Source organism: Podarcis raffonei, chromosome 2, assembly GCF_027172205.1.
Source record: "Podarcis raffonei isolate rPodRaf1 chromosome 2, rPodRaf1.pri, whole genome shotgun sequence".
Lineage (NCBI taxonomy): Eukaryota > Metazoa > Chordata > Lepidosauria > Squamata > Lacertidae > Podarcis > Podarcis raffonei.
In genome coordinates this window covers 118105805-118121580 of record NC_070603.1, presented here as the reverse complement: position 1 = coordinate 118121580, position 15776 = coordinate 118105805, and the positions used below count along the sequence as shown (strand labels likewise).

At 46.0% G+C, this 15776-nt stretch overlaps 2 protein-coding genes across 3 annotated transcripts; one reads left to right on the top strand and one right to left on the bottom strand.

Annotated features, from left to right (window-relative positions):
- Positions 1–436: 436 nt before the first annotated feature.
- LOC128409287 (zinc finger and SCAN domain-containing protein 32-like) lies at positions 437–3155 on the top strand. The gene is made up of 2 exons (XM_053379635.1): positions 437–1307; positions 2580–3155. The coding sequence occupies exons 1-2, from the start codon at positions 546–548 to the stop codon at positions 2814–2816; spliced, it is 999 nt and encodes a 332-aa protein (XP_053235610.1). The 5' UTR covers positions 437–545; the 3' UTR covers positions 2817–3155.
- Positions 3156–5960: 2805 nt separating this feature from the next.
- LOC128409261 (zinc finger protein RFP-like) lies at positions 5961–15750 on the bottom strand. 2 transcript variants are annotated; one of them, XM_053379592.1, is made up of 7 exons: positions 15039–15750; positions 14453–14548; positions 12688–12918; positions 11477–11499; positions 10602–10720; positions 9504–9536; positions 5961–6540 (listed from the first exon to the last, which is right to left on the bottom strand). In XM_053379592.1, the coding sequence occupies exons 1-7, from the start codon at positions 15462–15464 to the stop codon at positions 6023–6025; spliced, it is 1446 nt and encodes a 481-aa protein (XP_053235567.1). In that variant the 5' UTR covers positions 15465–15750; the 3' UTR covers positions 5961–6022. The 2 variants fall into 2 exon arrangements, with proteins under 2 accessions (XP_053235567.1, XP_053235568.1); XM_053379593.1 differs by lacking the exon at positions 9504–9536.
- Between the last annotated feature and the right edge of the window lie 26 nt (positions 15751–15776).

The following is a 15776-nucleotide window of genomic DNA, read 5'->3' as shown; positions in this document are numbered from 1 at the left end:
TATTCCATTCCAATCCTACTAATGATTTTAATTGTTTACAATGACTTTTAAAGTAAATTATATATTTCCCCCATTCTTTATTAAAATTTTGCTCCTCCTGGTTTTTAATTCTTCTGGTCATTTTTGCCATTTCAGAATAATCCATCAGTTTAATCTGCCATTTTTCTCTGGTAGGGACTTCTTTCCACCTCTGGGCTAGTAACATACATTTATTTGTGTTTTTCCAAGTCACTTGGAGACCTCCGGGCAACAAGCAAATAACAGATCTAAAGAAGAAGCAATAATCAGCATTGATTGGCAGCACTCTTTGCTCCCTGGGAGAAGGAAACTCATGTTATCAGTTCCCAGTCGGCTCTACAAAATTTTGTTGCAGGTCCTGCTTATCCCCTCTGATTCAGAAAGGTTCTTTCGTTCTTTCTTTTTTCCTCAAGCAAAGGATCCCGACCTAGAATCCAGCTGTGAACTCTGGAGGGCCTGTTATTTCTGCACCTGATTTGGTGGGAGGCTCGTTTCACACATCCCAATTCAGGCCACCAGGAACCAAAATGGTGGCAGATCGTGGCGATGCGTCCGATTTTGGTGCGGAGACTATCGGAAAGTTGGGTGTGAAGACTGAGAAGCAGGACCCAGTGGATACCGAGCCAGGGAACGGCACAGGGAAAGAGCCTTGTGCCGCCCCGCCTGAGAGTGCCAGGGGATTCTGGGAAGGTGCCACACTGGACCATGTCAAATGGGAGCCCGAGGGGGCAGCGCAAGGATGCTGGGAGACTCAGTGGCAGCGGTTTTTGAAGGCGGCACAGTCCCCGCACTTGGAACGAGGAAAGGTCCCCCAGCCGGGACCTGCACTGAGGGATATTTCTCAGGCCGATCTGCCTCCCTTTGAGGGAGCGTCAGAGAGAGGCCTGCAGCTGAGGAGGCAGGAAGGGGCTCAACTCCTGCCCAGCGGTGAAGCCCATAAGAACTTGGGGGCCGAAGGCGAGGTCCTCATTCCTAGAACAGTAAAGGAAGAGGACCTGGATGCGGAGAGTGTCCGCCAGCACTTTCGGCAGTTTTGCTACCGGGCGGCTGAGGGCCCCCGCGAGGTTTGCAGCCGCCTCCGGGACCTTTGCCGACAGTGGCTGCAGCCGGAGAGGCACACCAAGGAGCAGATCCTGGAGCTGCTGGTGTTGGAGCAGTTTCTGACCATCCTGCCTCCGGAAGTCCAGGCCTGGGTCCGGAAGGGGAGCCCCGAGTCCTGCACGCAAGCAGTGGCCCTGGCTGAGGACTTCCTGCTGCAGCAATCCCGAGTGGAAAGATGGGAAGAGGAGGTGAGCCAGGTGGTTTCAGCGAGGTCATATTTTGGTTAATAATAATAATAATAATAATAATACAGTCATACCTCGGGTTAAATGTGCTTCAGGTTGAGCGTTTTCAAGTTACGCTCCGCGGCGACCCGGAAGTAACAGAGCGCATTACTTCCGGGTTTCGCCGCTCTCACATGCTCAGATGCTAAAAATGACGTCACGTGCATGCGCGGAAGCGGCAAAACGCGACATGCGCAGATGTGCAGTCATGTCTTACGTTCTACTCAGAATGTGAACGGGGCTCCGGAACGGATCCCATTCGCATCCAGAGGTACCACTGTAATAAAATTAATTTATATACAGTCGTAGCTTGGTTGACTAATGCCTTGCGACTCAAACGTTTTGGCTCCCAAATGCCGCAAACCCAGAAGTGAATGTTCCGGTTCGCAAAGGTTCTTTGGAACCTGAATGTCCGACGCAGCTTCCGCAGCTTCTGATTGCCTGCAGGAGCTTCGTCTTGGTTTATGAACGTTTTGGAAGTTGAATGGACTTCCGGAACGGATTCCATTTGACTTCCTTGGTACCCGCAGGTCTCAGGGCATCTCACAGAATAAAATCAGAATATAAAACCACAAAGTACATCATCAAACAAAAACAACAACCTAGTAACCCCCCTCCCCCATTTTAAAAGGGCATAGGATGTCAATCAAATCAACCAAAGGACTGGTTAAAAAGGAACGTTTCTTCTTGGCGCTTAAAGGTGTATAATGAGGTGCCATGTGAACTTCCCTGGGCAGAGCATTCCACAGATGGGGAGCTACTTCAGAGAAGGCCCTGTTCTCGTGTTGCCACCCTCTGGACTTGCAAGAAAAACCTGGTTAATACAGATTTAGAGCAGCTGTGGCTTCTCCTGAAGACTCCTGGGAGCGGCAGTTTTTAAGGTGCTGAGAGCTCTTAGGAGACTGCCTCCCTATTCCCGTCCCATGGCCACAATTCCCAGAGTGGTTTATTAACAACCCCTTTTCCCGGGAACTCTGGGAATTATAGCTCTGGGAGGGGAGTAGAGTGTCTCCAAAGAGCTCTCAGCAGCCTTAACAAACTTGACTTCCCAGGATTCTTTGGGGGAAGCCTTGACTGTTTAAAGTGGTATCATAGCACTTTAAATGTACACTGTGGATGAGCACTCTCTTCCAGGACAAAAACAGCAGACACCTTCACTTTTGACTCTTAGAGACCTTTTTATGCCAATGGGCCTCAGCAGCTGCTTAATTTCTATTTCTGCTTTTATTTTTCCAGGTGCCAGGGGTGTCTAAGGAGGTAGCTGCTGAGTCTTCAGAGGCAGAGCGGGCTCCGTCGGACACCTGGAAGGCGGGGCTCTGCAGAGAGGTCAAGCAAGAGGGGGACGGAGAAACCACCTGGGCAGGTGAGGATGCTTTGCACCTGATTACCAGCCACAGTTACCCCAGGGAGGTGGTCGAGAAATGTGTCCCTCCCTCCCATAAGAACTGCATAAATTGCCTAATGGGGCAGTAACCTCTCCCCGCACCTAGCCAAATAGAGAGTGAGTGTGCTCTGTAACTCACCAGAGTGTCTGTTAGAAAAGAAACAATGGAACACTAGGAGCGGGACAAGTCAAAGTGGCCGGCTGGAAGAGATGCGTCTCAACAATTTTACAGCGTGTACTAAATCTGTGTAATTTGGCATTTCCAAGGTCTGCCTTTAAATTGCTATGTATATATTTATTTCTATTATAGATTTTGTTTACTGATACTTCTGTTGTACTCTGTTTTGAAAACATGTTTTGGGAAGAAGTTTACTTACAATCTTACTGGAAATTTATTTACAATCTTAAATAAACACATTGTGATGTTTTGTTGTAGGTCCCATTTATTATTACTGGGGTACCTTGGTTTACAACCATAATCCGTTCTGGGGGTCCGTTTGTAAACCAAAACAGGTTGTAACCCAAGTCGCGCTTCCGGGTTGGACGTGTTTGTAATCCAAAACGTATGCAAACCAGACTGTTTGCAAACCAAGGTACCACTGTATTTTCATATTGATGATGGTGATGATATAATTTTTTAACTTACCTGTTGCTAATAGTAGTAATGATTCACATCAGAGTTGCATCAGAGTCAGGTTAGAACCATTGGAATGAATGAACCAGTTAGTCATGTCCATTAAATTTGGTGGGTTAACTCTGAGTAGGGCCAGCCTACTGAAGTGGAAAGATGTGCAGGCTTTTGCACAGCGGCACCACCCTGACAAGCACGTGGCACATGACCTTGCGAACACTTTTGATACGAGGGTCATGTCGTCTTTCAGGGAGGTGCTGAAAAGGCGGATGAAGCAGCAGACCATGGACAGGTTCTTCAGCAAGAAGCAAAGAGTGGAAGAGGAACCTTCTTCGAGTTGTCCTCCAGAGTCTTAGAAAATGTATGTACAGTACTGTACACTTTGGTGATTTTTAAATGTTTTTCTGTCATGTTTAGAAACTTAAATTATTGTTCCTTCAATTTTTGAAATGCTCTTTACAGTATGTGTGACTTTAAAGAGCACTTAATAAACTCTTGTTGTACCAAATTTGGCTTTGTTTGGACTTTTTTTGACCATAGGAACGCATTAATTGATTTTCAATGCATTCCTATGGGAATCCGTGCTTCGCAAGACGAAAAATTCGCAAGACGAAAAAACTCGCAGAACGAATTAATCTTGTCTTGCGAGGCACCACTGTATTTGATTGTTATCCAGGCCCTCCTTTTTCCTTGGGGAAGGAAAACCTCTCTTTCTAAGGATCCCTTTCTCATAGCAGATGGAGAGACCACCTTGAAAAGGTCCTTTCTGCATCATTCAGTAATTAAATTAAATTAAGAATACAGTCATACCTCATGTTACATTCCCTTCATGTTACGTTCTTTCAGGATACGTCCCGTGGCGACCCGGAAGTACCGGAAAGGGTTACTTCCGGGTTTCATCGCTCGCACATGTGCAGATGCACAAAATGATGTCACGCGCATGCGCAGAAGTAACGAATCACAACCTGCGCGTGCCCAGACGTGCCACTGCAGGTTGCTCTCTTTTCATGTTGCGAATGGGCCTCCGGAACGGATCCCGTTCGCAACCAGAGGTACCACTGTACAGTCGTACCTTGGATCTCAAACGCCTTGGCTCCCAAACTACCAAAACCTAGAAGTGAGCGTTCCGGCTTTCAAGCGATTTTTGGAAGCCGAATGTCTGGCATGGCTTCCACAGCTTCCGATTGGCTGCAGGATGGTCCTGCGGCCAATCGGAAGCCGCACCTTGGTTTTTGAACAGTTCTGAGGAGTCGAATGGACTCCCGGAACGTATTCTGTTCGAGAACCAAGGTACGACTTTATCAGGAAAGCCAAAGGTCTGTTTAGTCCAACATCAAGTTTTGCACAGCTCAGTTTAGTTTCTTCTTCAAATGTCGCTGTCCGAGGAAGCTTTGCCCCAAAGCCACTCACAATGAACATTAACGTCTTCTCAGTATACATTACAGTTAATTTATTTTAAAACAAAAACAGAAACCTGCCCCTCTGCTGCAACAAATGTCAATGGTGTGGGGGAGGTGTCTTTATTCCATTATGTGCCACCACCCTGTGGGAAACGCAGGGAAAGGAGAGCAGGCTGCACCGGTCAGTAGTCAGTGGTGCCGATAGTGGAGCCAGAGACTCCTGCCTGGTCTTTGAGAGGGGTCAATTCCACAGGCATGTGTTATTCCAGCTGTTAGTATCCCAGGAGAGAAATCAGATGTACCTGGTGCTGAAATGACACTCCTTGGGGAAGCACTGTGTTTTTGGTGTGGTGCTCAGGAACACAAGGAAGGTGCCCTGCATAATGTATGGGGCAGCACAGCCCATGGGGCCCCTTCTGGAAGCTGCCGGACTGTGACTCCCATCCTCTCTGACTCCTGGCCATGCTGGATGGGTCAGAGGGGAGTTGGAGTCCAGCATTATCCAGAGGACACCCCATTTGATGCCCCCGATAGACAGAATCCAGTCTGTAAATAAGGAACGTTAATGCATCCACTCAAAACACATTTAACTGGGCAGAAGCCCCACTCAATGCAATAAGGTTTACTTCTGACAAGGTGTGGGGATGGCGAGGCTGTTTCTACAGAGGGCATTTGAAGATGATGCCCTATTCAATTTCTTTTTCTCTCTCTTCCCGTCTGAGGTCTCCAGAGCAAGGAGCTATCCTGCATGACGTGGGGGAAGGGGTTCATTTTTTAGCCATCTATTAATCCAATGATGCATGCATTTTCACAGCTGCATAAGGTCTTGTGGGGAGAGGAAGGTTTCCTAGAATTGCTGAGTTGCGAGGGACTCTGAAGGTCATCTAGTCCCACCCCTTGCAGTGCAGGAAACTTTTGCCCAGTGTGGGGCTCAGACCCACAACCCTGGGATCAAGAGTCTCATCCTCTGCCAAATCAGACATCTCAAATGGAAAACAAGATTGAAGGTGAGAAAATTTATTAGGACTCCTTATAAAAGTGTGACTGTCTCTTTAAGAAGTAAGCAGCAGAGGGAATTCTGGGAAAAGGAAGGAAAATGCAAAGCAAGAGCAACCCATTTTTGTTTGGTTATTTCTGCTGATTTTGACTGGAATGAATCCTCTCAAATGGCCCTTGGAAAACTGCCCAACCTGCTCTTTTTTATGTCAGTCACTCTGGTCTGGAGAGAAACTCCTGCTGGGCCTGAGAGGCAGATTTAGTCTCCTCAGGAGATAATGAGGGGGGTTTCAAAGTCATCCAGACGAAAGAAAGGGAGGAGGGTCTCTCCAGAGAACGAGGCTCCTGAGAACGTGTAGAGTTCGGCTCCTGAGTCAGCGTCAGAAAGAGACACACGTCCCCCTTCATAGTCCAGAGTCACCCGGATCCTCCTGGGCTTCTCCCTCAGGGACAGAAGAGAAGGAAAATGGGATGTCCAGGCCAAGTATTCCCCTCCCCACTTCCCCACAGCCCAGATCCCTCTCTCAGGCCTTAAGGGGAAGATGCCCTTTCTCTCCACAGACTTCCTGGCGACCCCCAAAGCCCACCATTCCCCACTTCCCACAGTGACTTCCCAGAAATGTCTGCCTGCTGTGAATCCCTCACGTCCCAACACACAAGAGTAGTATCTGAATCTCTCAGGATTATCAGGCAGGGCTTGAGGTTTGTCTCCCAATCTCACGCTTTTCTGATCCTCGGACAGGATGAGTTCGGGATGGGCTGTGTCTGGATCCAGAGTGACATTTGCTGTTGGGGAAAAGATGAGGGAAAAAGAAGAATAGGCAGAGTCAGCCGAGAGACAGAAACGGACACCTTGATAAATAAATAAAAAACACCCAAAAAACCCAGATTCCCTTTCAGATCAAGGGGATTTCTTTGCATCGCATGCTAGACTGAGACTCCTCCTTGCAGACTCTCATCAGAATAAATATCTTCCTTGATGGTTTTTAAATCAGTTCCCTTCACTTTCTTATATTCGATGTGTATTGTGCCTGCCCTCCTCTCAACCCAGGCTTTTTCTAAGGGGAAAAACCACCCAGAAAACCTTTTAATCAGCTCTTCTGTGTTATCTAAGGGGAAAGAGAGGAGAATTGGAGGAGGCAGGAGAGGATTGGCCTTTAGGGAGCTCTGGGTTGGGCTCGGATATGAGGACCCCCCCGTAATAATAATAATAATAATAATAATAATAATAATAATAATAATAATAATAAAATTATATTTGCATACTGCCCTTCATCCATTGCTCTCAGGGTGGTTCACAGCATAAAAATACAACATTAAACAACATATAGGCCTCCCCTCACTTTCGCGGGGATCACGTTCTGGGCCTCGTGCCTACAAGTGAAAATTGTGTTAAATGGGGAGCCTGTTTATTCCTGCTCTCCGTCTCTCTCACCCACTTGGCCTGTCTTTGCCTTCCTCCCCACTATCTTGGAAGTTTAGGGAAAATAAAAGGCAGGTGGCACAGCAATTTTACAAAGGACAGCTTATTCCATGCTTCTCTTTTGGATGTAATATATAACATAAGACTAGTTCCATGGAGGGAAGAGGGAATAACTCAAAAAGTTACCAGTCAGGGGCTAAGACAGTCATGATAGGCAAGTGTAGAGTTGCAGTATTTTGAAGAACAAAAAAGAGGACACATTTGCCAACTTCTACTCTTAACCATGGATCGCTATGACAACTCTCATTTTAAATACCCCTACTCTATGTAGGCTTTCAAAGCTGTGATATACTGCTAATAGCAATGTTCTTAACTTTCAACAACCAAATAATAATAATAATAATAATAATAATAATAATAATACATATTGCTCCCTTGCTTGCCACATGAAAGTATTTGGGCTCATGTTCCCATCTTTGTGAACGCAAGTGTGCACAGAACAATTTATTAAACTGTTAAACATGTACATATGGACTCTCCTTAAGGGCAGGGGGATGTTAACTCTTGCCCTCCCAGATTTCTTCTCCAAGATCTTGTAGCTGAGCCAGCGTCCTTTTAGTTCAGCCACAAGAGAAGGGTTTTATACAGGATGTGGCTAGCTTAAGATGCTGCTCTGTTGCGATTCTCTGCTCTAGGCTAGCTTAGCTGGGTGCCTTAGATTTGAGTCTAATGCACTAGAAATTTTTTCATGGGTTACTGTAAACCAAACCAAATAACTTGAGACATTTTGCCAAATTTGAAAAATCCGCCCAGGGGAGAAATTTTAATCATTAAAATAGAAGGCCTGTCTGAGAAAAAGAGGACATGTGGCAACCAGTCCTGAAAAAGGTCACATGGAAAAGCAACCCAAATCTCTCTAGGCAGGAATGAAACTCTTCCCTCTTTTATCTGATCCTTCTGGGGACTTTCTCTCCCCCCCCCTCTGCACCTTCAAGTCCACCCTCTCTGCCTTTGTGGTACAAGAGACCCTTGACCCCCATGAAACACGAGTCCCCCCCTCCTGTGAATTGGGGTCTCCGTGTGAAATTTATCTCTCTGAAGATGTCTGAATGACTGAACATCTGAGGAAGCAAAAAGACAGGCTTAACAGGCTACAATGCAATAGCTAAAAAATAATTTTTTTACAAAACATCACGATAACATAGCATCTGTTCTTTCCTTATTTCAAGCAAAAGATTAAATCATGCAAAGAAAACAACTGTAGGCCTAAGGAATTAAAACAACTAACATGTTTAGCTGTAATTCCTGCATTGCAGGGGTCTGGACTAGATGATCCTTGGGATCCTTTCAAACTCTGCTATTCCATGATTTCATGGGAAAATCATAAATGGTAAACCATACTAGAAAATGGGGGAATACAATCATTCAAAATCCACAAATGAAATGGGGGTCTGAACTGGATGGATGAAGAAAGGTTTAACATCTGCCCCAAGTAAACTGGTGGGGAAAAGCTGGAAGTGAAACTGGAATTTCCAAGTATGCTGACAAACCAAATTGCAGAGGAAAAATCAGCAGAGCTTTACCCTGTAATTCCAAGAGTCTCATGCAATCCTCATGGAATAGGGCTGATCTCAAAAGAACTGTGGGAACTCTGAGGAGATGGGGATGGCTGAAGCATGAGAAATGGCTGGTGTGGTTGAAACTCTGAGGAAAAGGCGGCTCAGACCTTGCTCTGCTCTGGGAGACCAGCCTGGCAGGAGGTGGAGGAGGGACTGGGTGCTTGCGGGTGCCCCTTTTAACACACTTCGCGAGGGGGAAATCCAAGCAAATCTAGAGAAGCCCCAAAATAGCATCCTCAGATTGTGTGGAGGGATAACAAAATGCAAGAGAGATTCCTTATACATGAGAACTGGACAAAATGGACATTGGACTGACCCTGCAGGATTCTCCTTAAGGGCTTTTGTAAGATATTGTAAGGCTCTGAGGCTTTTTCCTACCAGAAAGCAGTATATACATTTTATGAAAGAAAGCAAAATCTATAAAATTAACCAGGAAACCAGGATAATAGCCTATAGGCAGGAAAGGAACTGGCGACTGGTGTGCAGGTTCTTCTCAGGGACAAGCTCTGCTGCCCCCAGTCCAAACCTTCAACCTCCCTCCCAATTCATTAATGGGGCAGACAAAGAACCCAAACACCACTAGAGGACTGTTTCCCAGAGTTACACCATTGATGGGGGTCCGAAAATCAGCAGAACAGATGGTTCAACACCCATGAAATATCAGTCCCCATCCCTCCAGTCAAATTGTTCCACCCCTGGAAATTTACCTTTCTGAATCTGTTTTCTGTATAACACAACATCTGAGGAAGCAAAAAGATATAAAGTGTAATGGCAACACTCCTCCACCAGAAATAAATCTCCATACAAAAGTAACACTTCATAACGTGGCATCCTTAGATTCAAGTACAATTATTAAATATTAATTAAATTGTACAAAAAATAATTAAAAACAAGAAAATCATAGGAAGAATCTATGAAAATAACTAAAGCTTTAAAACTCAGCAATCATAAAGCAAGCTTACAAATAAGAGAATAAAAATATTCAGCATGAATCCTAATGGTCTCTGAATTTTGTGCCTGAAATTGGGCTCTACATTCTTGGACTGGAGGGGAGGCAGAGCAATAGGAATCCCGTAAAAGGATGCAGAGGGGAGATGGAGGCAGCCTTAACATCTTCCCCAAGTAAAGTGCTGGGGGGAATCATTAAAGCCAAGATTGTGAAACGTAAGGAGAAGTGAAGTTTGATGAGGAAGGATTGGCAGAGCTCTCAGGCAAAAGGAAGCCCTTCCTCACAAACCTTCTACAAATCTTTAAGGTTCTTCACAAGCATAATTGTTCCCTTTGGGGCTCATGTGCTCTTGCTTCCACTCTCAATGGGGGAACTCTCAGGAGATCTTGAAGGCTGAAGCCCTAGATATGGCAGCTGCAGGGGGACGTCTGAGGAGGAGACGGCTCAGGCCTTGGCTCCACGGCTGAGAAACAAGCCTGAGCAGGAGGCAGAGGGGGAACCAGGGCCTCTTAATGCCCTTTGACTCCATTCAGAGCAGGAGAACCTCCAAAAGGACAACCCCAGATTGTGCAGACAGGGAACCACAAGGAAAAGGAGGTTTTGTATAACTGTAAACAGATGCACATGGGAGGAAAAAATCCTGACCTTGCTCTACACTCTGGTTCAGGCTTTCTTTACAGGATCCAGCGTCACAATATACATGGGCCATTCTGGGGGACAGGAAATGAAGGCTGGAGCACCAAGAAGGAAGGTATCCTGGGGTTACTCAATTCCATGCAATAAAAGCCTGGCATGTTCAGTTCTGAAGAAGTAACAGAATTCCCAGTGTGAAATCCTGGCAGCCAGTTTTCATTACCTTTCCATTGTTTCATTGTATCCTCCACAAGGTGATTTAGATCACAGGATTCCAAGATCCTGTTCCTCAGTTCTGGAGGGAAAGCCAGTGGTTTCTCTGGACTCTCTCTTTCCTCATACCTGGTGAAAAGAAAAACAATGAATGGCCCCATTGTGGCCCCATCTCCCTAATTCTTGCAGGAGATTTCAATAAGATGAACAAAGTGGAAGTTTATTTCCCAACAGGTTTATTTCCACCACAGATGAGACCTCAGTCCAAAACCCCTGAGGACGGCTGTCAGTGGCTTCGTAAGAATGCTAAACAGCACAAGGGACAAGATGTAACCCCAAGCGACACCACCGGAGGGCTCCCATGGCTTCAAACTATGCTGCCCCATAACAACTTTCTGGGAAGGTCCCAGGACTTAAGAACCAAACCCCTGAGGTGGAATGCAACCTCAACCCTCCCTTCACCCCCTCTCTCACCCAGGAAGGACACAACCCCATGCCCCATGGGACTCTCCCTCCAGAGGCAGGAAACAACTAGACCCGCCACTTCAGACCACCTTCAGCCTCTCACGGTGGAAATGCTCCCAAGAAAAAGGACCCACCCATTCTACACCAACAGACCTTCCCTCCCTAAGTGCCTCAAAGGAGCTGAGTTACCAGAGTTGAGGGGCTTCTAGTTGGACACTGAAATATGTCCTAAGCTCTTCCCAAGCATCTTTGGGACTTTCTCTTCTAGATGTTTGAAATTACCAAAAAGTCAATGAACAGAAAGTGTGAGGTGCTGCAGCGAGTGAGTCCTCCAGTCTCCCCCCTGCAGCCATTGGAGGGCCATGTTTGAGGTTCCTGCATCTCTGCTTCAAAGAATGGAAATGAGCCAGATCCACTTACCTCTGCAAGGTCCTTCTCACATCCTAGAGGGGAAAAGAGAAGGGAATTCACTGCACACCACAGGCCAAACTAGGAAGACCCCCTCAGACCCTGGGGTGGAGGAACAGCCTGGCCCTCTGACGTCAGTCTGCCTGACACATGCCAAGCTTTGGGATAGGAATGGCTGAATCAGCCAGTTTTCGTTTCTCACAGCTTTTATTTTTCCAGTCTTAAAAACTTAATTGTTCTGATATCAAGTTCTCCACATTTCCACATCAGTTTGCCATTATTGTTTAAAATCCTTATGAAAACCCACCAGCATTTTAGGGAAATTGCACATTTGTGGGTTCAAGAGACGATTCACACCATCTCTAGTCTTAGATTATAATTTAGTAACTTTAATTTAGTTTGCATTGTGCAATTCAGATGTAAGTAAGCCTACAGGATAATCCTGCCAGGGCACTCTCTTCAATAGAAGTCCCAAAATTTCAAATTCTGTTTTCCATCTGGAAGTAAAAAAAGCACCTGCAGCATAAAATGCCTCCAAAGGGGTAATAAAACAGCTCAGTGTTTCTTTGGGCTTGTCCACACTTCTGCTTTTCCTGTGCCCAGAAAACACGAGTCCAAGTGGTTTTGCCTTTGCCCTGCCGCTTTCCCTCAGGAAAAACTTGCTCCTTGGTGCAACATCAAAGCAAACGTCAATCCAGAGAAAACCTGGCTGAGGTTTGCTCTAATTCAGCAGTAAAAAGAGGGTTTTCCTGGAGGAAAGGGCTGGGAGAAGCAGCAGTCTGGATGGATGAGTCCCTCTGTCTTGCTCTTTGGTCACTGTGACTGAGCACCATTTTGGGCCGATCTGTATCCATGGGGAAGGGGATCAACCCAGAAGTTGTGGAGGGAACGGGAAGAGAAGCTTGGTCAAGAGACTGGCTCATGTCGGAAGGAGGCCTGAACGCATCCCAGACGAAGCGCCCACAGCTGAAAGGCGTTCGGAGACAAAGCATCAGCAAAGAGCAGAAGAGCACCTCCCGTTCCATCAAGAACACAGAAGAATCTCTACTCTGCATTCAGGTGAGTTCAGCATCCCAGGTCTCTTGGGTCTTCCTGTCCATTACAACCTGTCTAGAGGCTCCATCATCTGATCCCCTGCACTCCTTGCATACATGAAAGGGGCACAGACAGGATTGGAGGCAGCCTTTTCCTGGAGCCTTGGCCTGTTCCTGCCACCATCTTACCTGCAGGAGTTCACTCGCTGGCTGCTGACTCTTCTCCTCCATCTCCTGGATGATCCTCTCAAGAGAGGAGAGTTTCCTGGAGAGTCTGGCCAGCTGCTCATCCCTTCTCCCGGCAATCTCCTTCTCCACCTCTTCCACGTGAGTCAGCAGACGTTTTTCTTGTTCTTCCAGGAACTGGCGCAGTTCTCTGCACTTCTTCACGGCCTTCAGCCTCTCCATTTCTGTTAATTTCTGCAGGAAAAGAGGAGGTCTGAGTGTGGAAGGTGATCAGCCTTCAAAACATCAGGAAGAGAATAGTGAGAATTCCACAGGGAGGACACTTCTGATTTTTCAGAGACACGAAACCTCCAGTTACTAAAGAAGTAAACCTTTATTTTGAGGGGAGGCCCTCTCCATTGCTGTTCCTGGTGACTTCTATTTTGCAGAGGGATACAGCCTAAAGCAAGGAGCATTTTTTTCTAGCCATGGATATGTGGGATGTAAAAACGTTTTGCAGTCAAATACAAGAGTCCTACAATGCACATGCTGGGGAATGCTTTGTATCACTCAGGAGAAAACTTGCTAGTTCCTCCTGAGCTGGGACAGACTTCCTTTGCATGTGACTTAATGTGAATGTGGTCTGTTCTTGGGAGAGGAGCACACGGCCTCCATGTTCTGCTCTGTCTCTTCTGCATTGTGTGTTCCTAAGAGTTAGGAGAAGTGACTGCTCAGTCGCAGTCACTTGAGACTATTTCTCTTATGGGATAGTTCACATAGTTATATGTTGTTCTGTAAATTAAGTCTGCCTTCAGGAATCTCATTGTGAACTGGATGATTGTAAGTAAACTAGTTTTATGTTAACTTTAATCAGATGGCCGTTTCTATTCTTTTAGGAGGGATATAAAAAAGGGACACCAGGAATCCTAAATAGTGAGGCTCAGATGAGCCTGCAACTAGCTAACCGCTGTGTTATTTAAAAGGTGGAATGTTTAACAACTCTGCTAAGTTATAGAACTTGCTGAAGAAAGTTATGAAGGATATAATAAAATAATATATCTTCTCCTGCCTCCATAAACATCCCCACAGGATATTCCCTGCATGTTTTGGGGAATGGCATAACCAGAGTTCAGAGTTGTTCAGAGAATGTCCAGGAACATAAAACACCCTCAGTTTAGACTGGGACCATTGAGGTGTAAGGAAAGTAACAGAAAGAGAGGAGGATGAGGAGAAAGTGCAGAGTTTATCCCCATAGCTCCCTGAGTTTCCTAAAGATGAACAAGAGCGCACATTTAGAAAGACAACTCTTTAGTAATATTTATGGTAAATCAGGAGTTGAATTGACCTGCTTCCACCCTCTCAGCTCACAATTCCTGTCTTGTCCTTGACTGCTATTCACATAATAAACGACAATGGAAAATAAACTCAAATTAGCTGCATTCAAAAGTGAATTTACCTACCGTAATTTACTATTGCTGAAAAAATATGGAGAATGAAACAGAGCAATCTTTTGAAATTCACACCTCTGAATTTTTCATGGTTGAACAAGCCAGGTAATGTTCACAAAAAATGTATTTATGAAGATAAAGTACATTTCAAAATATTTATACAAGGAGGTAGCCACCCTAACATCTGATTTATTTTCAGAATGATAAATTAATAAACAGACTGATATGGAAAAAGGAGAAATGGGGAGAAGTTGAAATGGGCAGATTTCCCCATCCCTCCTCAGTCCTGACTTGACTCTTCAAGTGCTTGTTCCCTACCTAGTAATAAGAGTGGCACTTACCAGGAGGTGTTTCCATTCCTTGTCCAGGGCTGCTTGATGGGCCAGAATTTCCTCTCTCTCTTTCCTCAGAATCTCCAGGCGGCGACAGATCTCTGCCTAAAGAGAAAAGGGAAAACTCAGGTTTGACTGAGACACACAGAGAGGAGGTGAATAGTGTGCTGGCTTCTTGCGCCCACTGGCCTTGCTATAATAGGAAAGTAGTTTATTCGAGGAAATAAAAGTCCAGAGGTTTTCAACCTTTTTGGGTCCATGGCTCCCTGGACCCGCTACCTTTTTTCTGTGCCAGCCCTGTGGGGCTCAGGGACCCAGTTAGGTCACCCCTTGCTTACAGACTTCCATCTAGTCTTTGCAGATGCTACTCAGGGATATCAAGGGAGATCCCTTTGTCCCCCTGGAAGAGAGAAAGACTTAAACTCCCTCCTCCCAGCCATCCCAGGAGCCCTCAGGCTTCCCCTGGGCTGCTTTTTACATAATAAACAAGGATGTATTCATGCCAATTCATACTTTGGAGCTGAGAATTAAAAAGGAAACCTCCCAAGAAGAATCCACAGCTATTTCTCCCCCTCCACATCCAGGGATCTCCTACCTTGTATTCCTCGGAAGCCTCCTTCAGAGGAATCACCTCGTGGTGTTTGTGCTCCTTGGATCTGTCACACACCAGGCAGATGGGGGCTTCATCCTCCTTGCAAAAGAGCTTCAGGGGCTCCTGGTGCTCCTCGCAGACTCCTCCTTTCCCTCCTTCCTCCTTTCCCTCTTGAAGGCCGAGATTCTGGGCTATTTCTACCACATTAGCCAGTTGCCTGTTGGAGACGAGGCCCTGTCTCTGGACTCTTTCTCTGCACTGAGGGCAGGAAGCCTCTGCCTCTGATTCCCCCCAGCACTGGATCAAGCAGGATCGGCAGAAGTTGTGCCCACACTCTGGGATGATCACTGGATCCTTGAAGTAATCCAGGCAGATGGAGCAAGTGGCTTCATCACGGAGACGCTGGATGTGACCCTCTGCAGCAGCCATGGCTCCCTCAGGCAAAAGTCCCAGTTAAGTTTCACTTTCTCCGTTTTCAGCTACTGGGAGTTTCCCTTCCTGGAAATGACTCAGTGATCACATGATCTTTATTTTATTTTTAAAAACTAATATGTCTCCAGTGCTTTGCAGTTCCTGGATGTTTTCTGAAGGAGCAGCAAATGCTTTTTGATTGTGTTATAAGAATTTTGAGTTGAATAAAGGTTTCTTTTCCTCTGTATCAATAAGGGAATAAATATTTGCTATCAATAAAGTCTCCCCACTTCTCTGCCCCCCTGCATTGCTCCCTGTCATGCTCAAAAC